The sequence below is a fragment of the Danaus plexippus genome, chromosome 8, assembly GCF_018135715.1.
Source record: "Danaus plexippus chromosome 8, MEX_DaPlex, whole genome shotgun sequence".
NCBI classification, from domain to species: Eukaryota; Metazoa; Arthropoda; class Insecta; order Lepidoptera; family Nymphalidae; genus Danaus; species Danaus plexippus.
In genome coordinates, this window is record NC_083542.1 from 6754607 (window position 1) to 6780974 (window position 26368).

Genomic DNA, 26368 nt, shown 5'->3' on the forward strand with positions numbered 1-26368 from the left:
GACGGCGACGCGGATGTCGACCGATTTAGACGAAGGATTCGCGACGAACCGACTGCGAAATGCAGACTGAATGTGATCTGAATGTTACTTGTTACTGAGTGGTACAGATCGTATGGGATTCTTATAATAAAAATATAAAAATTCTATAAATAAATGGTAGTCTTAGTCTTTCATTATTACATCTAGACGAAAAATTGTCCCTAAATATCCTTTATTTCAAAGCGAACATGTCATAACAGTTGTATTTCTAATCAAGTCATACATATATTTTTGACTTCTTCTGCATCCAATTTTAAAGTCCATTCGGACTCAGTTGAGGACAAAAACACTTATTTTTGTAATTTTTACAGGTTAAAATAGATCCTACTTGTCTTTTAACAGCAGCTAAAAGTATAATTAATTCATATTATGAGTCTGTTACTTTTTTAAACAAAAACAGGTTAAGTCGTGGTTTTATTATATAATATATAACAAATATTTGTTTGACTATATAGATACTGGAATAATATACTCTTATTTTTTTGGTCAAAACAGTGTTGTCTAAGACCACACCAACCGCTTCTTTGTCATAAAACAAACTTCAGAATCTTTTGTACACCTTAGAGCCAGGATTTTTTAGTATTTAAACAACAATTATTATAAGTCACTTTTTAATATGTACAGTTATCGCACAACTTTTAATGTCGCAGTATCATGTGCCATACACTTTTGCTCTTTGCCGTATATAAATAGTTTGCACCTGAAAGCGGTCCTTGAATTGTTGCAGTACGAACGCGTGCCAGGCCGGCCTTGTGACCTATTACGTGGCCTTGCAGATGCAGCATATGCAGGTGCATAGAGTAATTAAACACGTACAACATTATTATTATTAACTATACAGTTGTGCTAACTATTCCTAGTTTATTTTGAATGTATCTATTGTCTACACTTAGTATTCCTCGGGCCTATTGACAGTTTGAAATGATGAAATAGAAATGTATGCAGGAATCTCTGTTTACAATTTCATGAGTTATCTGTAACTATTAGGTATTCGGTAACTTGTCGATGACACACGTTGCTTTCAATAACAGTGACACTTGCCGATTTGTTACATAAACAGTTATCTTCGTTTGAAAATTCTACAGATAAGGCGACGCGTGTCAAGCAAACGATATCATAGTTTGCCATATCTCAGAAATAACAAGGATTTTTAAGCAATAATGTAAATGAACTTTATTTGGCATAGTTAAAGTTTAATATAGCTTGGCGTATCAGGCATGTGGTTGCGTCGGTTGGTTCAAACAAGGAGGTGTTTGCAGGAGATAGTGGGTATTGCCTGGGAACCTCAAACAGGCGGGTCGGTTCTCGTGCCGCTGCCACTGGCCCCACTCGCGGGGAAATACCTCAGATAAGGATTCACTCCGATAAAAGCATTGGACATATATTAGTTTTTTAAAGATATTCATTGTTCAATCGCTTATGAATGATACCAATAATAAAACATCAGTGAGTCAAAAAACATTAACGTTAACATATTAAAATCAGTCTTATAAGGTACTTTAGTATTCGTGTTAACTAAAAGCGAAATTGCTATCTTGAGTCTAAGTTTAGCTTAAGCATCTGCTAAAATAGTAATAACAGTTAAGGAATCGTGACTTTAACTTTTTCGCTAATTAAATCTCTTACCTTGCTGGAAATAAAGGTGATATTCGGATGGACTAGTGCAAAATAACAGTACATTAGTAACCTTAAAGGCAAGATAGAATTAATTTGACGAGCTTCGGAAAAGCATCGCTTGGTATGCAGGCAGCCGTTTACTCGTCCATCCGGTGCATTCCTTCGCTTTAGAATGACACATTTCACAATGGAAACAATGAAAGAAATTATTTGTCTTATTAAAAATATTATATTGAATGATTACATCGTGTTTCAACACTAACGAAATTGACAGCAATCAAATGTATTTTTTATATACTAGCCTTTGCATACTGCTTCACTCGCATAAATGATTTGTTATTTTACATGTATATTGTGTTTTAATGTTATAATTATAAATTAATAATGACATGCTTGGCGTTACTCATTACTTTATAACTGCAAATTCGATTTTCTTCTAATGAATCTGAATTTTTGTTTTACTTACGAACCCTTTATATTTCTGTCATGATCGTATTATTATTATAGTATATTTATTTCTACAAACTTCTCTATTATCATTGTTCCATTAAAATGTATTTAGTTTTACAGAATGAGAAGAAAGGCAGTTAACAAAAATGTATGGTGTTTACGTCTTTGTGTCTCGTAAATATTGTATGCAGTTGATATTCAATGATCAATCAATCAACCAATCACTAAATACATATTTACTTATACATTATTTCTTACCTTATATGTATCTCGAGTTAATGATCACATTCAATTGCTATAAAATTAAATATCAAAAAGAATTTGATTGGAACTTGATATATGTACCTATGTCTCTTATTTACACGTGCCTTTTGTTTGAAGTGAATTTAATTAACATCTCTCAATCCGCTAATTTTCTTATACCTAAAGAATATTATTATAACTTTGGAAGACAAGAGGGACTAAAAAGTATTCAAGAACTTAGAGCCTAGGAAATGTTATATATATATATATATTTTATTACACAGGAGCTGGATTCCGACCAAAAAAAGACTAAGTATGAACATATATTTAATGATTTATCAATGGAGAACAGGCTTTGCTTGTTTGTAGATAAATCTTTAACAACCGGCTCGATACAATGGTAACGATAACACATATCAGGAGATCAAATAAGTGTCCGTAAATGGTAAATCTCAAATCAAAATAAAGTTAAGGCGAGGTGATAATATCTCAAATAAATAGCTAATAGCCGCTGATACCCCTTCATCCAATTATGTTTGAACTGGTTTCTGATTCCTAATGAGAATATTCCTGCTTTACAGACATCAGGACATACGATCTCGTTATCAACTTCAGTTAAATAAAAGAAGCTATACATATTGCCAAAATTATAACTGATGATCCGCTAATAAATGGGTTTAAAAGTTAAGTTTTTATTATGGTTTGGTACTAAACTGTACTGTAACTGTAAAATTAAGTAACGTATTGCGATTGTAACGAAAATTCATCGTTAAAAAGACTAACAAGTAACGCCGCATTCATACTGAGAATATGCAAAAAATTTTTGAAACGTCGTTATGATTTGAAGTTTTACGTAGTATATAGTCAATGTTCTATGATAATGATATGATATATCATGTTATTGGAGTGCGATGTGGACGCGGAAGCTGGTGATGTTCGTATGATATCCTTGGATCGGTTTTTACTTGGTGGAATCCCGATCTTGTTCGCGGTCGCCGGAATGCAACAATCGCTGGTTACACAGGTGCGAGCGCACCTGCCCTTATTGACGATTCGGCATCTATGTATAGGACCTATTATGTATTTAGTGGCTAACATCTTTATGCTATGGAGACATTTATTTAAATGTACTCATTCTTCTGTTTACTTTCTGTTAACTTGTTTGGGATTATAATCAATTAATTTTGGTCCTATTATTAGTTAAGTACCTAATATATCGATCATATCAGCTTTTTTAAGAATATGTATGAAAGAAATGCAACCTAAATAATAACATTTTTATATAAACACATAAACTTTTTTTGTCCATATAAATTAAGTACATATGGAAACAGCGGATGTGAAATTCAGTCAGTAAAAAGTAAAAGCTGCAGATATCAAAATGATACAGAAACCTTACAAGCACAAAAATTGACAGACGGCTGTAATAAAAAAATATATATAAAATTCATACGCGACCAAAAAAAAATGATTCGTCACCGTAATGGCGATTTCACGCGATGTTTCACGCACGAATTAATATTGGGTATGCAAATATGTGTGGAATATGTCCAAAGTTATTTGAATAATCCTTAAGGATTGACAATGGGAAAACAATCCGAGAAACACACGTAACATATTCAGTGTTCATAGATCAATAAAATTTAATTTATGAAGTTAAACGAAATTAGCGTCACATTAGTCTGCTCAATTGGATTCATAGCGTCCGGTTCTATGACGATTTTGTAAGTGGATAATAAGTGTAACAGCGATGTTCGAAACCGCAGACGTACAATACTGAAGTAGTTACCGGCGCCAACTCGTGAGAAACGTATCCGGTAGTACTTGAGCGTGACAGCAGAGGAAAAAAACAGTCGCTAGAATCAAATATAACACGGGAATAAAACGAATCGATTCGCAGTAGAACCGTGCTGTTGTCGCTGTTAATGTCACAAAAAAAAAATATACATAGCTTTATGAAATTGTGAAATCCGCGAAATCGAAACGACACCGTTTAGTTTATAGACAAAAGTAATCGCGGCTTTTTCCCACCGGCCGTGTTTTGCAGTGAACTAAAATTTTACAAACCATTGTAGGAATAATCGAGCGTATAATTGAAAAATAAATTATTTTTTATATTTATAACGGTTCGATGAGTGTAATAAGACAATTATTGCTAATGGTTGGAGAGCGTCTAAGATAAACATCTAAGAGGTTGTTTAGCGGCGGGCGTGGCGCCTTCGTCGGCGGCGAGTCGGTAGTGTTATAGGGCATTTAACTCAGGGTTAAGGTGATTAAAACCGCCCGTTCAGTGGGCGCGTGCCCCCGGGGCTTCGGACCCTGCGTATTTCACATTCCAATATTAATTAGTTTTGGAAGGCCGGATTATGTGCCGAAAAAATCGGTAACAGTCAATTAGCTGCTTGAAAATTTATTCAATACAAAAAAATGTAAACAATAACTAAAATGTTAGGTTTTATTTATATTAATTTAATATATATTTTTAAGATTTTTATTTAAAGTTGCTAACTATCTGCTCTTCTATAGTTGACAAGGCGAAGTTGATGCTGTGTTATCTGGAAATTTCTTTTCTTATAATAAGCATGTTAAGTTAAACATAAGACAGGTAGACAATGAGTTAACCGTCGTGGTTATATCTTCGATGTAGAGGCATTGAAATTTACGATTGGTAATTGAAGAGTGCGTTTCAAGACGCCGCGGCTTGTGGTCGGCTAAGCGTTCGACGCGCGCACGCGATGCTCCTATAGCGTATGGCCCAAGTTGTCGAAACATATTCATATAAAAAAAAGGTTAAATATAAACTTCTCATTTAATATATGACCTTCTACAATCATCATCTTCTGTAACGTATTAATGAAATCAATTATATTTCATTTATAAATTCAAACCACATTCCAGCAGCGATCGCTTGGTCCATGGACGTCATAATATATGTACTGAAGGATCGCAATTTTGCATACAGCCCCGGGCTATTGCCAAATTACAGAAGCAGCCGCCGGCGTAATTACGAACGAGCCTCGTTTGAAAACCGCGTCCGATTAATTACGATTTAATCGGCCCTAATTAAAATATTCAACACAAAACATCACGTAAATAAGATGAAACGCTAACGCCGCAGTGCGCTACGACGCTACGTGCGTAGCGCGTCTAAGCCTATACACATAATATCTTATAGATATAGTATACATTACAAATACATATATATCAAGTTTTACGTATAGATTTCTTACTTACTAGTGTCATGGTAAACGTTATAACTACTACAACGCGCACTGATACGGGTATAACAATTATAGTTTGTTGGTAAATTTCATAGAGCACCAAATATAGCACCTGCACTTTCCGACTGTCCATTATTGGGTAAGGGAGAAAGGTGTATGATCTTCCCACGGCAAGGACCTCCCAAATGCGCATACATTACAGAACACATTGTCGCCGCCCGCCTCGGCCACACGCAAGTCCTGCACCACGGCCAATTGGAAATGCCTCTAATTATTCTCGCTTTGATAACGTATTATATTTTATTCATACAATTTTATGTTATTGCTCTCAGTTTTATTGACTTTTAATTACTTCAAGGTTTATGTTCTTTTGACACGCCATCGACACTACGCCCTGTTTGCTATCAGCGACTTTGTCAACAGAAATGGCGCGTGTCAAAAGTTAATTCTGCTGACCATTAACAAGTCGCTTTCAATGTATGTGATACTGATAAATAATGTAAAAATGGACTTAGCTTGTGAAGGTCGTACTTCAAACCACTTTAATTTATATAAGTATTTACAATCATCTCTATTAAGTTAGATTACTAATAAAAAAAAGAGTTCGTAAAAGAAATGTAATCTATAAGTTGGATTGTTATGATACGATATGGATTGTAAAGTCAGATCTGATTCATAACAATCATTATAGATCCCAATGGCTCGTATGTCACTTACGGCACAGACTATGGGACATGGCACAGGACGGAGAACTCTAGCCGGCATTAGCATGTTAATGAAGGGGCGTGCCACAAATCCGGCACAAATCACGTGGCCCACGGCCCACGCGCCTCTCACCGCCTAGTGATCGATGTGCTCTTTAATAACCAAACGTCCAGCTACCCTTTTACTTTTTTGATGATATATCAATATATATATATTAATAAGATGTTTTTTTCATTTATTCCAATTTGACCTTATTGTTGAAACTACTAATTATAATTAGATTCTGTAGTAATATTTGTAAATATTATTTTCAAGGAATATGTATGTAAGGTATTTATATTTAATTGTAATAATTTATAAATTAGATGATCGCAGAATGTAGTGCGAATTGTATTTATTTTAAGATTAAAGTTAAGCGATAGATTTTGTTGTTTGTTTACGGTCAGAGTGAGGTATCAGAGCAGGTATTACTTTTGGTATCTCGATTAACATAGTAACGAAGGGGCGGTCCGGCCGGTAACTCACGCCCGCACAAAATAAATAATTTCACTCTGGAATGTATCCACAATGGAACCACTCATATTCGGCTTTTGGTATATGAATTTAGATTCTTTGTTGTTTTCAAATATATGTATACGCTGGAGGTCAGTTGGACGCAAACGCGAGGTAGGAACTTATAAAGGTTGCATATTTTTTAATGTAGTTTACACGACTGTTACAAATTAGTTTATGTGAACCAATTAACTTTGACTTGTATCCCTTCCTCGCAACTATCATTTTGACTCCATAGAATCTGAAAATGATAAACATTTGTATGTTATTTTACATATAAAATATAATTAAATAAACCTTAATCAAAATGAAATCTCTTACAAAATGAACTTCATGCTGTTATCATTGATTGGTAACAACAATGAATGAATCCACTTTATTTAAAGTCAAACATATGATATGCGAGTGAATTTTTCATCGTCACTTTTCGCACGAAGCAATTTAATCTCGAAATGATTACAATCGAGATCAGTCCCCGGACTCGATATATTTTTATATTGTCCTCTAATTTGCACGCCGGCCAATTAAGTATTGAAATAAGGCTTACATCGGAATTTGCTTTAGATTTGCGTACAAAAGAATTTTAATTGGTTTATCTATATTCAAAAACAAGTAACCAACAATACACCTATATATAACAAAAACATTTATTTTGTGTGCTAATTATAATAAGTTTAATTGTTGTTCATAAATATATATCGGAATACGCATATATTTCGCCGATCACATTCAATGGTCTGTCAAAATGTCAGTTGATAATTGGAAAAATGTGAAGGAAATGGAACCGATGTTGAATATTTCAAATGAAGTTGTCAACGTGGATAGAGAGCGGTTTAAATGAATTAAATAAATAAAATGGCGGCACATAAATATCGTATTTGTTTGAGAGTTGAGGCTGCGGCTTGCTGTGGGTGGCATCTGCGTTCGTCATTGCTACCAGGGAGTATTACTTCGATACAGACTTTATTATATTCACCTTTTGCTTGAGTTGGTAAGTTTAATTTAAATTTAAGTACAATTATCTTGACAATGTCAATACAATAATATCAACTACACAATTAGATAAATAAAGAAGAAAATAAAAACCTTAAAGATGTAATGTGAAGTTCTAACAGTTTATTAAACATTCATCTAAAATCTCTCGAAATTATGTATCTGTTTTACCAATTAAAAAGAAAGTATTCAGTGATATAATTAAATAATTCACATCATAAAACAAATTTATCACATCCAAATATTCGTAGTCCAACGAGATCCGTGGTGGCCACTATCGCGGCAAACATCGGTCTATGCAAATGTAGTTTTTGCAGCTACCAATTGAAGAGCAGAACGGAGCAATCTAACAACTGGGTGGCCAAACTTATATGTTTTCAATTTCTTATAATTTCCTTCCCATAACCCATGCAGGTTAAACATGTGAAAAGCAAATTATGACATCAGAAACATCACTTAAGTACGTGAAAAAAAAATGAATCCGATCACTGTTTAACATATATAATAATTTCCAATACAATATAATATAGAATCTATATTATATCTCTCCAATAATAATCGCTCATGTTTATTTCTATTGTGTTTAACGCATCAACATCACAAATATAAACAGTCATTCATCGAAACACAATCGCTATTCTAATAAATGTCACTAATTGTATCTCTAGAGGACAACAACACGCCACAACTAAACAACAACTAGTTTACATATTGTAATATTCAAAAATTGCTCTCAACAACTGAGTCATCCCGAGCCAGGACTTTGTTCAATTTCACTTAAGGTCTAGTGCTCTTAACATTTTCTTATTATGTTGTAATGGAATTATGACCCATTGAACTCTGTTTTAAATTCATATACAAAACCAAATGATTTCTCTGGAGTTTTTTCATAAAGATTACATAATTAATCAAATTTCATTAAGAACCTTCTTTACTATTATTTAAAACACATGGAAAACTGTATTACCGTTTATTGTTAATACCTTATTTACGAACCTTTATTTGCAAAGGTTGTTGGCCACAGTTGTCTTATCAGCGATCTCAAGGCTCTCCCGGCACGTGACGGCGCTGCACCTTAAGGACATATTTTTTTGCGCGGCACACTGCGACACGACAATAAATTAGATGCGTTGAAATGTTTGTGTCGTGGCGTCGCGGCCGCTGTCGGCGCATACATTAACGCACAATCCCGCGGGGGGCTGCCATTGTGTCCTCGCAGACTCACACTCAACCCTCCCTCACCCACCATCGCCCACACCCCGCACGCCTCTAATGAAGGATTCAACACGAGACCCGCAATTATCCGATAAAAATCGGACCATGTGTGGTCACAGAATTTAAGCCTCTTATCCCTTAACTTTTTCTGCTTATACTACAATTGTACAATAATCGAGTTCGCGGAATTACATTAGGGTTGTGTGTACAGATTTCGTGTTTCCGCAGACCCGTGGTTCCTTATAATCACTATGATATATTGGGAGGGCAGGTGCGCGTGCGCAGACTCACGCTAGTCGCGCACGCCAAGTATTGAGTGATTAGGTTGTTTTTTTTTTTATCTATACAGAAACTAGATAGATAACCTATTTATTTATACTTTCCCCCAAATAGTAATAAACAAGTTTTCGTTACTTTTGTTTAAGAAAATATCTGAATTAATCCTTAATAAATACTCATATTACATATAAGAATAAAGGTTTTCAGTTACAAAAGTACAGTAGTATTTTATAAAACTAAAATCCAAAAGAAAGTGTTTATGCAATAGTCCATTATGGGTAGCTCTTATTCTTTTTTTATTTAAAAAAAGAAAATATGTTTTTAAATTATCTTCACCGACACTAAAAAATGCGCACAAGATACATATGGCAGATATATTATTGACGAAGCTATGATATTTACAACAACGATATTCAACCATATCTCATAAAGAGAAAAATCTCTTATTTGTGTTTCATAAATCATAACGTGTTCGTTTTATAGCTTTTTAGGGTTTTTTACCTTACATTGTAGTTATCAAATTAATTTAAATTTTATGAGACTAGATACGTAGTATTAGTTAAATCATTTATAACTCAAGAACGACTAAACCGATGTTCAAGTTTTTGATTTATTTTAAATACAATACAGAGACAAATAAATGTCTCTATTTCAAATAGCAAACTAACTATATAAGATATTTTAAAAATAAAAAAGTAAAATTAAAAATGAAACATTTTTCCATACAAAATGTGCATCAGTTTTATAACGATCAAACTCCTCATCATCATCATCAATCGAAGCCTACTGCTGAGCAAAGGCCTCTTCTCACATGGAGAAGGTTAGAGCATTAATCACCACGATTACTCAAGACGGGTTGGCGATTTCAATGTTATAATTTGAAATTATAAGACCAGGTTTTCTCGCGATGTTTTCCTTCACCGTCCGTCAGTGGTGTCTAACTACTCTTAGAAAGTACATATGACTCGGAAAAGATCACATTGGTACTTGCCAGGTTTCGAACCCGCGCCTTCACGTATGAGAGGCGGGACTTTAACCTCCAGGCCACCACGACTCAAACTCCTCATATTTATCCTATCGATACTATAAACTCTTCCCTCATATAAAACAACGTATAATAAAGGTTTCGAATCAAAAACATATATTCACTTTCCCAATATTACATAGTATATATTTTTTTGTGCTATGTCTTCAGTCGTTCTGATTTTATATTTTTTAAAAATACAATAATGACAGTAATAAGAAAGGATTGACATATATACATATAAACTGTCAAAGCTTCATGCCAGCGTTCAGAAATTTGTAATAAAATCGTAAATTCAGTGCATGCTATCTGTAGCTATAACAACAGGCGCTAAGAATTTTGGCGAGGTCCCCTAGGGTATACTGAAATAGTAAATTCAAGGCGATAATTCACTTGATGTCCGAGATGTTAAATAACCATGAATTTAAAAGAGTTACTGAGCAATAATGAGCCTATATTTAATAGTCCTTAATAGTTAATTCCATTTAATTAATTATTTTTTTCGTAATTTAATGCAAAAAACAGAACATTCAAATATTTAAAGAAAGGTGATGGATTTTATAGTTTTATAATACATGATTAAAATGTAACCAAATATATAAAACGTAGGGGATTGCCTATATGGATGAAAGTCATTAACTCTGTACATAAAGCAAGCTGTTATAGCAAAAAGAAACTTTTTTTCGAGACCACCTGGTATGCACCCGCGCCTCAAATACAAAAACTTTAAGAAAAAACGTCATAATATTTGAATATTTCACAAAAAACAATTAAGGCTGCCGCACGTCACCTGTTGTGGGCACGAGATACACATTTGCATAGAAACTATTCTTTAAGTATTAATCATTGTTAACCGCGATGGGACCCCAAATATGAGACATCTTGCGATGGATTTGTAATGTAAATTAAAGATGTTTGAATAAAATATATACAAGTAACAGGGAATTAAACAGTCTGTTACGTACTAAATAATCAGAAAAGGTAGGAGAAAGATATATAATGTTTTTATAATACATCAAGTAATCTGGTATATTAAATATGAGTTCATTTATCTATTGTTAGCTTGAACAATTCAGTGTTTTGGATCCCGAGCTGACTGACAGATAACGTCATTAGCGAGGAACGTAAAAGACATTTAATTCCCTCTTTCAAACGATTACTTTATTAATATATTTTTTTCATACACTTTAACAGCAATAATAAGATGAAAATTGCGGCAAAATTATATCAAAGTTTTGGAAATGCATAATATTTGTAAATATTGTTGTTACATATTAAGTCTTATTTTGTTACATAAGCGCGTGCTACTAACACGCTAAACCTATTACAATGCGTCTGCGCATCGTGCTCTCAGTAGCAAGCCCGCCGGCGCTCGTGCCGTTTTCGCTCCAATTTTAAATGCAAATCGCTTCAAAACAACACTGCTATAACCATTATAACTGATAGTCTAATTTGAATCGTGTCTATATCACAGAACAACATTATTGCTTTGAATATTTAAGGTCACATAATACTTACAAAGCTGTTAACATAAGTATACGCATAGTCCCATATTTCGAAGTTTCATAGACGACGGAAACAACACGTAATTAGTTTGCTTTTAAAATGATGGAATACATAATTTTCTGAGTGAAATATGATAAAGAATCAGTTAATAAAGTTACATAAAAATTTTGCTACTAAAACTGAAAAAGATTGCAATGGCGAATACAAATAAGGGTTTCGTGATAGGGCCGCGACCTCCCGAATTAACGATTTTGACCGCTCGCGTGTCAAGAACATTGCACCAGGCATTCATTCCCTGTGGTTATTATTTACAAAAACTTTCCCTATCGCGGAAACATTCAAAGGATATGGGTATTTTAATATTACATCTTCCGACAACCGTTTATACATTGGATAAAATGATACCAAACAGCGTTTTTAATTACTCATTCTATATAAAAATCAAGTTCCTAACGGAGTCATATCCCAGGAACTAACGCGTCATAGATTGAGACGTAACCGAATATCTAGTACGGCCACAAGGCCGGTCAGTCACTTTAGCAATCTTAGATGTGCGTAACATGCTGTAATTCATGACTCACTTACTGATTCACTTTCACACATCTCCTAACTCACCTATATACCGCTACACGTCGGAAGCTGGTTCATTAATCTGTCTACCTCATAGGAAATACAATCTATGGAGGTCATCTACATGTATAGTAATATGTTGTTATATACTAATTTATTCCCGCAAATTCGATCGTGGATAATATTAAATTAGTATAGATGATAATATTAAGATAGTATTAAATTAAACGTTATACCTGTAAAGTTAAGATTCTTTTTATGCTCATAAATATTAATACCTTTCAAGGCCGTTGTGACTAATTCTTGTTACAACCATACTAAAAGTACTAATCTAGGATATTCGCCTCTCATAAATACAACAATCTAATTAATAAGTGATTTTATGTTTCATACCCAACATACATATAAAGCTACACTTTTAGAATCAAATCTCTGTAATTGTTAACCGTTTTAAGCAGATTATGTGTGCTCGTTCGATGTATCGATTTGAAGTCGATCAGGGAGCTCCAATTTGTCGGCGCTACTAAATCATTGGACAAAAGCACCGCCCGATCTAAATCGGTTTGTTCAAATTACGACCGGCTTATACCAAGCTCCGGTTATTAAATGCCTCCCGACTTTTGCTAATCGGCCGTTTAAGAATGGCTATTGCATTGTATATTCAGTGCAAAAGAGGTCAACGCTAATTGGAAACAATAATATGATAAAATAAATACTAATTCAAAGTAAAATGTTAATCTTTTGGCTGCAATTCAATACAACCGTTAAGTACTCGCATATGTATTTATGACTATACAAAAATACCATGAGAGGGGAATGACTGTCTGTTTGGAGTATATTAACAATATTTTTGATAGTAATATAGCAACATATGTCGGGGGTCGTTAAATATAAACCCACTACCTACACTACCCGTTGCAGAAGGTAACACGTGAACGAAACATTTGATTATTATAAACAATCCGACAAATTCACCAACAAAATTATTCTAATAATTTTTCATCCTAGATTATTTATTATACTAGAACTTATTTAAATTATTTCTTATAGAATAAATATTTTTTTGTTAAGATATTTTTTTTATTTATATAATTTAGATGTAACTCCTGTTATATTAAGAGCTGTTAAAGTTGTATTGCGAACAAACTTTTGTCTAAATAAACAGACATATGGTGAAATTTCAACATACGTATTATAAAAGCGAACAAAAAAAAATGCTCCATTTTGATAATAGTGTGTTTTTTTTAATGATACGAAAAAGTTCTTCTCACATTCGAATATAAAACTCATTAGTGGAGCCGCCTCACGGAACGTTGGTCGTAATGACTTACGATTTGTGTTGACGCCATCTTGCGAATAAATATTGGGCGAATTAACGGACCCCAGGGCTCATGGCGCCCACCTGCCTTGCTCTGACGCCCATGTGTTGACTGATAACACGAGACTTGTTAACAAACCATGAAATGTCATTATCAGATCAAACAATTCCGCCGACACATCTGGTCTGTTTGACATTTATACTTTGCCATTTTGACACTAATTTTGTAAACTAAAAACATTAAGTGGCAATAAATGTGAACGCTGAAATGATTGATATTAAAAAAAATGTATTACGTATAAATAAAATATATAAAATTGTATACCGTATTAATTGTAAGTTTTTTAATGCAGTAATCTGTCTCATATCAGTAAATCCAGATGAATCATAAAATTAATATTATTAACAGTCGAAAAACTAGATGCAGGAAATTTTGTCCGTAAAGATATTTTATTTAGGAAAGGAGTCACAGTGGAACAATGCTTTTAAGGTAATTACTTCATTTAGAACCCGGACATCTGGAACGGATTTCAGATAGAGACATGGAATAGTAACATTAAATCCAAACAGATGTGTCCAAACAAGAGGTAAGTGGTGAATTACAAATAGCAAAGGAAATTTACTAAAACCTTTAGTCACGAAAAAAAAATACAAATAATAATTTAATGACCCTATATTGTTTTCTCTTAACTATTGCTTAAAAACTTTAAATGCATATTTGGTTAGCATACCAATTTTTTTATATACTAACTTAAAGTAGAAAATTTACACTTTAATTTTATTTATTGAAGTACATTAAAGCTATAATACAACATGTTCCACTAAAACGAAATCAAACTCATCCTGTTTTTATATAGTTTGGAAACCCAAATTGAAATATAATAGAATGTGTACCAAATGTAATAAAAACTATTTGGACGACAAATGAAACTCTACCGCCCTCGGAACCGGAACCACCCTCTCAAATAGCTTGCAACCACCACTCCGGACTTAAAAAAAAAAGTCTACGCACGGACCGATTGAAACGAAACCCGCCACTGGCTCGCTATCGTCGGCGAAATCAGTCTGCATTGAGCGCTCGTGGGGAGAGGATGTGCTGCGCTCGTAACGCAATAAGAAATACGCTCGCGATATTCACATCGAAACACGAACGCAATTTATAAAAATAAACAAACGTATATCTACCTCAATTATTAAAGTGACATTAAGGTGTTGTGATTAAATTATAACAATAAAAGCCGGTTCTTGTGTGACAATAAATATAAACTAAAGATACGCGATGGGTAAGTTGAAAACTTATTTCTGACATTTGTTTGATTTTTAGGGATGTCATCGCAATTTTATTATAAAAATTATTTTTTTGTCTAAAATGCTACAAAAACAAATGCAGAAATTATTCTGATACTTAAATTAGTGCTGTGCATATAAATTATTAATGATTATAATAATTAGCGATTTTAAATTGAAAAATGAATATTTCAATTGCTGTATACAATTCGATTTTTGTATGTATTTTATTAGGGCAATAAATCTATTAATATTACAACGTTTGTTTGTTTAAATTAATATATTTTATTAGCATTACGATAATAATTATTTTTGTTTGTTGTATTAAGAATGTTACTAATTTCTACTTTCTACTGCATTATGTGTATAACTGCACAAAAATATGTGCAAGGTCAGTGTCAGTGCAGAAAATAAGAAGGTTACTAAAAATAAAAAAAAAACTAATATTGTTTTAATGCCTTAATATTGGGGGATAATAAATAAATTTTTACCTTCAAAGAATTTTACATGTGACAATACCTTTAAAAAATATTCTGCAAATCTTACAATAAAAAAATTATATGTCTAGAATATTTAGTTGTAAAGTATAAACACTATGATATACTATTTAAAATAAAGAATAAAAGAATTTCTAAATCCTAAATTACAAATGCCCTTGTAAAAAATATGTTTCAAGATATTTAAAGGTAAATAAAAACAAATTAGGTCGATTTTAAACATCAAACTAAAAGTTGTAGTTCTTATGTAAAATGAGCCTCACGAAATCAATATCGGAGAAGTCCAACGGAGCTAATAGTAGGTTTATTTTTGTATTCGTTCTAACCATTTACGATTACAATATCATATATTAATGAAATGCGGCCCCACAATAAAGTGACGTAATAATTTTAACAACATCCGCTGTATCCAGCGAGTAACGACAAGTCGAAACATGATTTGATGCCTGTATATAGATTTATAATCTATTTATTTCGATGTCCTTCACTCACACCTGGGGTGATAGTAATATGAAGAATGTTCAGATCCTAAACTTCATCTACTTATTTAATATAATAAGTGAAGAGATTAGAACATAATAGAGCGGAGGTGTCGCGTGGGAACGCTCCCAGAACATTCACTTGTCCAACACATCACTAAATCCACCATTAATATGCTAGATTTAGATAAAATTTTCTGACAGAAATACGGTTAAAGAAGTCATTAACTTTTAGCGTAGCGTCTAACGGTGGCAGTTTAATCCGACGTCTTATTGCACGTTTATTTATTTATATGAGACTGTATTGTTTTATCGTATCCACATCTGTGTTGATATCAAACAGCGAAATAAAATTGTCATAGAAAAAATACTAAAATACGTACGAAATTTTAATGTCTTACAAAATTCAAATGAATAAGTCTCTACTCGATATCTTCATAGACATTGATTTCAATTGGAAATGTAGAAGGTTTTAGATTTGTCATTTTTTACCCATTATTGTTGGTCACCCAAAACACAAGCTTTATATGAAGATTTTGATCTTTAAAAAAAGTTATATCGAGGCAGTAACGGAATTGAATTAGCGTAAAGCTCAAATTATATTTTATAGCCGATGCCAAATAACGAATGGTAATGTGGGTTTTTGTAATGGGCGCTGCGTCGTAGGCTTACTTTGACGAGGCGGCAATAGTGTCTAGTTAGTGGTTCCGGATACGAATCGTACGTGTCGGATGTCTGTGTGAGTCATGCGGCGCCTACGCCGGAGCCCACCGCCTGCCCTCGCAACACGACCATCGAGAGGGAAATCGTTTATATTGTATATTGGAAGATTTGCATTCATCAGACATGACTTGGAATTTCAAAACTTAGATACCTAGTTTGGATCACTTTGGACACTATTGATTTTAAAGCCGAATTTTTGCGCTCATACAAATTTACTTATTCGCTACGGGTAGTTGCTTTTCAAACAGCGAAGAGTTATATTTAAAAAAAAATAAAAGTATATTTAAAAACACGGATATATTCAATTTGTATTATATAAAATATTGTGTATATTGCATACACACCCATATACATCACAATCCATACTGACCTCAAGAACGTATAAAGTAACAAATACATTTAAATTTTTATAAAAAAATAATAATGGAAAAAGTCGGATTACATTATGATTTATATGTCAAACAGTTACTTTAACGACTGTATTTTGTAGAGCTTTTGTTTTATACGTAATAATATATTTTTATATATATAATAATATCTCGCGTTCGGTGAGGCCGTTGCCGGGACGGATATAGCGAACGTCTGCGCCGCGTCTAGGCTATTTAGGTTTTGGCATTGGCCATTTCATTGCGATGTCGTGGGAAACCGAGTTGAACGACTCTCGGGGACAATACGGTAGCTGGAGTGCGGATGGCGAGTTCACTGTTCAGCGCCGCCCACCTGTTCAGAGACCTGATCTATACCACTGCCCCATAGACCACACAGCATTCCTACTCGATAACTATGAAGGTCCATACAGCTGCGGCGTATTGTTTAAATTTAAATAATTGGGCAATAATTAATGTTATTTTAAGAACTAATTTTTTATATAATTTGTATGTATACTATTAACCTACGTTTTTATGATAAATCAGCATGAGTCCAAGTCGTAAATAATTCAAAAAGAAAAGCGTTAATACAATCGTATAAATGATATATATTTTTTACAAACTTTCATTTTTATTTACCAGAGAAAATAGTAATAGCGAACATTAATAGAATTAGAAGGCCGTTACGAAAGTAAAGCGTATCGATTAGTTTTAGACGGTTTTTGTGACCTTAAAAGCTTATTACTTAGGTCATAGCTGTTTGTCCACCACGATCGATAGGTGTACTGGAAACAGGCCAGCTTACTGCCTGTGGTATATCAATGTTCCCTACATTAAACTATTTAAAACAACGTAAAGTTAACCGCAGTTTTATACTGAATCGTAGTCAATTTGTACCAAACGAGAGTTATTTGATGAATTTTATTATTTGTTGTTAATTTTATAACGACCATACACCGCAACGGATGTTGTTTCTTTCTCACATTAAAAACAGAAATCTTAAAATTACAATGAAGTTTATAATTAAGTATATAGGTTGTTATAAACCCATCTAGATAATAGATAAAAGTTATTGCAAATTTTCATTATTTACGATACATTGTTTCCTTTTAAATTCCACACAGGTTGGACACATAGCCTCAGCAGTACCGTTGTACGACTCGTAAAATGTGTAACATTATATATGTGGCATCTTCAAAGAAAACTCTTCAAGTTTAATTATCATGAATATTTCATCTTTCTTCATATTTTCTATTAATATTTCTGGTTGCACTTTGATGGCACGCTGTTATGTCAAGTCGATGTAACGGTGTGAAAATCTAACTTTTGAGACCAACTAAGCAGTTAACAGTAATCAATGAGATTATATTTTTGTGTGATAACAAATAAACAGGTTCACGTATAGATATTTATTGACGACAAAATGCCGTTTATAGATGACGTCATTTTTATGTCGCGTTTTTAGTTTATTCAATGTATAAACGTATTTCTAATAAACTTACTCAATAACATGCCGTTTTGCGGTTTGGTAAGGTAAACTTAACGTTTTTGTTGAATGAAATACATTGTAATTTCCCTCTAGACAGATCAGACAGTATTTATGAATCATTCGATGTTTTATTGTTATAATATATGAGCCATATTCCAAATATCGCCAAATTATTTAGTTGATAGATCTAATAATTGTATTTTTTTCTAGATGAGCGGCAAGCGCACGCGCAGCTATAGATGTGCGGTGCATCAAAGAGACAGAGAAGTCAGCTCTGAGAACGACTTTCATTTACTATTAGAAGATCCAACACTTTTTGCCAGGTAAATTTATTTAGTAATCATTATCAGCAACAAAAAAAAATTAAAGTAACCAAATAAAGTCTAAGAAGTCTACATATAAAACCGGTGTGCCGTGACTTTGACAACAATGTTAAAAAAAAAATCATCAAGAACAATGTTTGATATATAAAATTCTCTGTGTAATATGTAACAAGATAAATAACAGCCGTAAAATTTAAACAAAATTATTAGTGTAAAGGCATTATGTTTTAATAAACCTCGATTGACATGATTGTAACGTTTTTTTTATATCGTTTTGTCGTGTCACACTGACATGTTGTGTGATTTCATGTAATAAAACGCTTATGAAATTGCTCCACCGTCAATAAATCTCATAAATAACAATCATGTGAGTTATAGCGTTTGGCAAGTCGTTTAGATGTTTTCGTAACCAGGTACGCAAGTGTGGAAGACCATACCGTTTGGGACCGTTAAAACAGATCTATTGACCGAATTCACACTGATGAAAATTAATGAAGAATATTCCAAGATATAAGAGATTATTAGTTTAAAGAAATCTGTCTGTTTCAATGTGCATAATTAAAAAAATATATTTCTATTCAAGGATGGTTCATCTCGTGGCTATGGAAGTGCTCCCGGAGGAGAGGGATCGGAAATACTATCAGGAAAGATACACGTGCTGTCCCCCGCCGCTCTTCATCATCTGCGTCACTTTACTAGAAGTAAGTTGATGTGAATTTATTTAGTAAAATTCACAGTAGATTGCCGTTAGTATAAAATTATATGATCGACTCATCACTTTCAAACGTACAGAACGCAACACAGCTGTATCCCCGCTCTAGTTACTTCGCTTAATTAAAATTTGTAATTGCTGATTTCACATCCGTGCAAACAAGCTGTTTACGTGAACAACAAACGGTCCGAGTGCTCACGCTTCCATACATTCTATCGTCACACTTTGATTCATCTCACGCGTTATTTTCCTGAGCCTCAAATGATCACAGCTAACGGTCCCTCCCCATGGATATGTCATAGGAATAAAAAACTATTTATATCCATTAGATTTTCCGGAAACGGAAACAGTTCAGCATAACTTTCATCAGATACGATTGTAATGTAACGTTTCTCCGATGCCTTTTTTTACGACAAACGTTTATTTCTCATGACGATAATAACATTCCTATTATTGCCAAGGAATTAGAAATCTTTGTATTCATGTTGATCTTATCGTCCTGTCCCTGACAACTATCCTTAGTTTAGTTTTATATGTTCTGCCCAATTTAACTTTAACTATGCAATCTTTGGCGATAAGATTTTAAAGTAAAGTTGATATGTAGTCTAGTTATTTCATATAAATACCTTCATAAGCGAAAACAATACTCAAATTCGATTTAAAACTGATTTTTTAATCCCATATATGAATGCATATTATATAATTAATCATTCTTGGAACTTACTTCGAAGGCAGCCCCAGGAGGTTCTTTTCAAATTTGGTTAGATAGAGAGAGGAACTTGGACGCAGGTGGAGGACGTTTAACGCGCTTTAGATAGGGACCCCTTAAACCTACGCCTGGGTCGCAAGTCCCAGGCACTGCTGAAGCTACTCTCCCTGCAACGCGATTGACCCGGCACCCGAACCCTATTCTGTATCTCGTCTATTTAAGAACAATTTATCAAGTAGTATGTGTATTATCAAGTGGAATTGTTCACTCAATATGCTGATCGTGTGTTCTAGTTGGGAGTGTTCGCGTGGTACGCGTGGGGCGGCGTGGCGGCCGCGGGCCCGGTGCCTGTGGACTCGCCCCTCGTGTATCGACCTGACAGGAGACAGGAGTTGTGGCGCTTCCTCACATACAGCGTGGTACACGCCGGCTGGCTGCACCTCGCATTCAACTTGCTTGTACAGTTAGCGGTCAGTTTTATATCAACATCGGAATATGCACTTTAAATACATATAAATAAGACTTATTTATCTGTTTGCTTGCCTGTCAATTGTTTTTTAAATATTTTTTTAATCTTTCTAACTATTCACAACCCTTATGGATACAAGTGTTATCAGCTTTTGGAACATTTTGTTTTATAATATGTTTTTAATCCAGCAATGTCGAGTTATACAGTTGCTTTCCAATATCTGGAGCTCGATATCCAACAGGTTGAGAGTGAGTCAGGTTTTTGTATTTTAATTAGTCTTTGGTCCATGATCGCAGGTGGGTCTGCCGTTGGAGATGGTTCACGGTGCGGTGAGGTGTGGCGCGGTGTACTTGGCGGGTGTGCTGGGCGGGTCGCTGGCCGCCTCCGTCCTCGACCCTGATGTGTGTCTCGCGGGAGCCTCGGGTGGAGTGTACGCCTTACTCGCGGCTCACCTCGCTAATGCCTTGTTGAACTTCCACGCCATGAGATACGGCGCTGTGAGACTCGTGGCAGCCCTCGCCGTCGCATCCTGTGACGTCGGTTTCGCTGTCCACGCTAGGTATACTAAGGTGAGTTTGATTCAGCAGTACTTTATCATATTAAAGTTAACACATATGCCGCACGTTGTATTAAAAGCATATACTATTGTTACATTTTCATTTATTTAGCAACAGCAAACCCATACACAAATGTGTTTACTATCTTTAGAGAAACTAAAGACGAAATTATGTCGTTATTAAGTCTTAACATTATTGGATGTTGTACTAATTTATATAATGTTTTGTGAAGCAGGAGGCGCCGCCTGTATCGTACGCGGCGCACGTGGCGGGCGCTCTGGCCGGTCTCACCATCGGACTGTTGGTGTTGAAACACGCACAACAGCGCTTATGGGAGAGACTGTTGTGGTGGGCGGCGCTAGGAGCGTACGCGGCCTGCACTCTATTCGCCGTATTATACAACGTGTTCAGCGGACCGGTCGATGAATTGCACTATATGCCGCCCGATCCGCCGCCAGACGTCGGCTTTTGATTTTGAATTTCGAACACTCAAATGTCAAACTGCCAGTGCTGCCAACGTCAGCCGGTGAATGTGGCGCCATGATCGTAACGACATTACGCGCGCTGTTGTTGCTGTTTATTTGGTCGAAATGCCATTATACGGACATTCGCTGTGATTTAAAAACCTTTTTTGTATTACATTAACATTGTATATGGATATTTTTTAATTTGAATCATATATCTCGGCGATTGTCTGTGGATGTAATGTTGGTATATCGTTTTAATAGACATTTGTAAGTCGAGCTAACGATACCGTCACGTGATTGTGACCGACTCACAAAACGCCTAGTCAATTTACCTTAGTGTGATACGCGATAAGTAGCATTATTAGAGGAGGCTCGTTTTCAGTACGCCCGCCACAGTGAAGATTTATGAGTCTTTGTTTTTATTACGCACCTTATAACAACGAGAGATAGTTGGTCCGTTTAAATGATTTGAGCTGTTGTTTCCTATACGACCTCCTCCCTATACTTAATTGTTAAGTAGTATTAATTATATTTGATAGGTGAAATATTTTTGTACCTACTATCTGCGTCCGTAGTGTTTAGTTTGAAGGCGTTACCGCAACACAGTATATATTATTCCGTGTGGACTGACAACTCGACCAAATGCCGGTGTCTCTTTTATTGTAAGTTATACAAAGATGGTTGATTGATTTTATTATAAACACCGCCCTACGGCATTTCATTGAGTGTCAGCGTTGTTATGCCCAGCACACCAAAGATTAGAATAAAATGGCGTCCATGCTTCAATGTTATAAATATTACTTCTTACATTCTATATTGGATACGAAAATTAAAATGCTTCAATTAATTGCTCATTCTTATAATAAAATCTATAATATGTGATTGCTCAATCGCAATAACTAATCTGAAATGATTATGCTCAAAACTTGAGTTTTTGTTTTGGTTGATCGATTGTTATGTTGTACCTCATACCTCTATGGTATGCCGCGTAATGTTTTAACATGTTACTACTCATTAGTAAATAGTTATTATATATATAATGTGCCTGATTCCTATTATTGTAATTTGATTGTATAATTTTAATAACAATCAAATAATGTCACAAAACCGACTGATTATTATTTTTTTTGTGTATAAATTATTGCAGAGTGTTTTCATTTAATTTATTTTAAGCGTGAATCAAAGTAATTATAATTATGTGATTATATGAAAAAAAAATAAGATTGAATATGATTAAAAAAGATTGGATAAAAATTATTTTTTGGTGTTTTTTATTTTAATAAGATTGACCTTTAAATTAAAACAATATATACCTATAACAACTTTCATATATTCCATTCTTTACATAACAATAATAACAACAACAGCAAAATAAAAATCAACTTTAAAATAAAACATAAAAAAAAGTAAAGCCAATAAGCAAAAGTTCTTAATTTGTTTTAATCTGTTTTATTATATTCGTTGAAATTAATACTGAACTATAGGGTAACCTCTTCGCGTATATACTAATAGAAGTTTTTTATTATTTCAGAAATATGTTCTAAATAAACCCACAGTAGCCCGAACCCATAACGGAGCTCGTCTTTCTTGTAAATCCTGACTACATTCTGAAGCGTTTTCGTGTAGACTAGAACATTCGTTGTGTAGTCTCTCCTGTAATAACGCAAACAATTAACACGGTAATTAAACTGCTACAAATATATCTATCAAAAAAAATATCATCCCAGACATTTAATAAATATAATTATTTAGCAGGAGGTAATAATGGAGTTGTCATCTTAACATATAATTTTAGGTTAAGGATAACTATATTTACAAATTATAATGTGATTATCTTAGCCAAATTTAATGTTTCGCTTTATGTTGAAATCGAAAGCTTATTGGCTTCAACACTAATGTCATTAAAACGAATGACATTTGTTCGACACATAGCCTCTAAAATTATTGCATAGTTTTTATAACCCGTAAGTTTTATTAGTACTGGAAGCAATTTAGGGAACACAAACTATATCAATAATGTAAGAAACAGCATAAAAACTAATATTCTTATTATGTTCTAAAAAGTCCCAAAGGTATATATCTAAATGTGTTTGAAGGAAATATACCAAAACATCTGTGTTGAGTCAAAATTAATAGTTTTATAGTTCTACATTTTATTTTCGTTTTTGACAAAACAGAATAATTAAATCCTTTAATTCTGAAACGGTTAAGACGAAATCGTCACACCTCATGCCTATACCTTTTCATAACTATTCTCACGAATTCGAAATAAACTCAAGAGTATCCTATAATAAAAAAATATTATTAATCGGACAAAAAATAAATATGGCCGTTTTGACGCCGAACACAAGGATGAGCATTTATAAATTATAACATAGAAAAATGTGTTCCAAATTCAATATCAAAGTGACGCACCTGTAAATCTGACGATACCGTAAATATGGCGGCTTGTGCTTCAAGGTCGCGTCTTACGGAGCGCTCGCCGAGGTTTGCGGAACCAACAACCGTCATCCAAGGTACATCACTACCAGGAGGATAATACCTGGACAATAAATGTTAAAAAAATATATTATATATTTATTTTCAAAACTAGTTTCTAAGTAAAATTCAAGGAACTTTTTACTACAGTAAAAATCTACAGATTGTAATTTGCTTATATGGATTTCGTTTGATTCAATATTGTATATGGACTCATTTTTGCAGTCTTAAATAACTTTATTTTAAATTAAAAGCTTAGCCTTAAAATCATATTGCAGTACCAATAATTGATTGTCACAGATAAAATAAAAAATGTATTTATAAGGTGTGTTAGTTGGCTAAAGATAAACATAATATATATTTTTATGTAACATACAATTAACCTTACCATAAACCCTTAGCATGAAAAGTCCATCCACTTCTCTCATACTCCATCATTTTTACTCTACTCCTCTGATTATTATCAACAACTTTTTGCCAGAATCTGTATATATTAAAATTTATTATAAGTAACATCATACTCGAGTGACAAGAAATATATGATAACTCAATATATTACATACTGTCGGGCTATTAATGAGTAAGCATGAGGTATTCCCCCTGCTGGACCAGCCGCTCCCATAAAACCATTCGCCTAAAAATTACATTCACAAGTATATAACCCATGCCTATTTTGTAATGTTTCATAATTTTTCATCACAATACTAACATTAGGATGAGCCATTAAAAGACTAATGTGAGCTTTACAATCTCTCAATAAAACATCAGCATATGTATTTGTCAAATTAAAATAGCCAGTTGCAAGTCTGAAGTAAGAACCCTTCGGACTCGACGATAGAATTCCACATGTGGCCTTTTCGTCCTGGGTTATATTGAATTCACCCATTTGTATCAGAGGAAATATCCATGTGTCTTTGTCACTAGCATCTGAAACATGTAATAAGATTAACATTAAATATTAAGAATAATTTAAGTGTCTTTTTTAAACTGTTTACACTTTATACTATACCATTAGATAAGCTTGATAATTTCTCATATTGTTTAAGTCTCCACTTCTCAATATGGTTTTCTATACTTCTTCTAACTTCCTGTATAATTTTATTTTTAGAAACCGAGGTATTTTTATCACTGTCCAGTGAATTTCCATGTCTACTGTATTTAACTACTTCATCTGGAATATTGAAATGTATAAACCATTTTATAAACCGGCATAAAAACTTATAACACCAGTAAAGTGACTTACTGTTTTCATACCTATAAGCTCATGATAAAAATTTGCGAGTTCCATGTCTTTTATTTCTATGTAACGATCTTGTCTTCTTTGGAAATAATCATGGGAACAGTTTGCACCACTAATTATTACAGAATCATCGGCAATGTATAATTTCATGTGTTGTAGACCAACAATTTCATTGTAGCGAGAAGGAAGAGCTTTGGACCAAGAGCCATAGAGTCTTGGTGTTTGAAATAAAGCTAAGTGACATCTATCTGACACATTTTTCATATAGTTGTTAAACAAAGTGCATGAATTAACCTCACCTCTGGTGCCTCTTTGGTAATCTAACAATACCTTAAAATTTAAATCCTTCACGTTTTTAACATTCTGTGCAGTTACTTCCAACAACCTTTTTTCTAAATGACCTGTGCCTATGTATAAGCTGGCCATTGATATCCTATGTCTAGCATTTTGAAATCTGTTGCAGAGTGTGTCATAAAATTTTACAGGTTCTGTTATAATATTTATGTTTGAAGCACTTACAGGAAAACATGGTGCAAATTTAAACATCCAATTGAAACATTGTAATTCAGTAGCTTTAAAACGAATAGACATTATGTATACAAATATTTTTAATTTTTTTAAGTACCATTACAATTAAGTTGATATTAGCAATAATTGTAATAAATAAAAGCCATTCTTAAAAATTGAAATCTCTAAGCTCTTGCTTGGTAATTGACAATTCGTTTGTCAATGCTCAGCTGTCACTGCCAGTGCGCATGTTCAATCGTTATTTTTTTTATATCCAAGATGAAATGTTCAACATATATTCTTCCAACATCATTTTTATTTCGAGCCATAT

General features: G+C 33.7%; 2 protein-coding genes across 4 annotated transcripts in view; one reads left to right on the top strand and one right to left on the bottom strand.

Annotated features, from left to right (window-relative positions):
• Positions 1-23069, top strand: part of LOC116772853 (rhomboid-related protein 1) — a 61716-nt gene extending 38647 nt beyond the window's left edge. Inside the window, exons 1-6 of one of the 3 annotated variants that reach the window (XM_032665160.2) lie at positions 14519-15015; positions 18786-18898; positions 19482-19599; positions 20613-20789; positions 21085-21357; positions 21578-23069. In XM_032665160.2, the coding sequence (XP_032521051.1) occupies positions 18786-18898; positions 19482-19599; positions 20613-20789; positions 21085-21357; positions 21578-21817 (921 nt within the window). In that variant the 5' untranslated portion in view covers positions 14519-15015 and the 3' untranslated portion in view covers positions 21818-23069. Of the gene's footprint in view, positions 1-14518; positions 15016-18785; positions 18899-19481; positions 19600-20612; positions 20790-21084; positions 21358-21577 lie in introns of those variants that run through there. The other 2 variants (XM_032665151.2, XM_032665142.2) reach the window with 2 other exon arrangements.
• Positions 23070-23122: 53 nt separating this feature from the next.
• LOC116775774 (CDP-diacylglycerol--glycerol-3-phosphate 3-phosphatidyltransferase, mitochondrial) lies at positions 23123-26368 on the bottom strand. The gene is made up of 7 exons (XM_061521196.1): positions 25545-26368; positions 25300-25461; positions 25000-25217; positions 24854-24924; positions 24679-24774; positions 24228-24354; positions 23123-23465 (listed from the first exon to the last, which is right to left on the bottom strand). The coding sequence occupies exons 1-7, from the start codon at positions 26119-26121 to the stop codon at positions 23340-23342; spliced, it is 1377 nt and encodes a 458-aa protein (XP_061377180.1). The 5' UTR covers positions 26122-26368; the 3' UTR covers positions 23123-23339.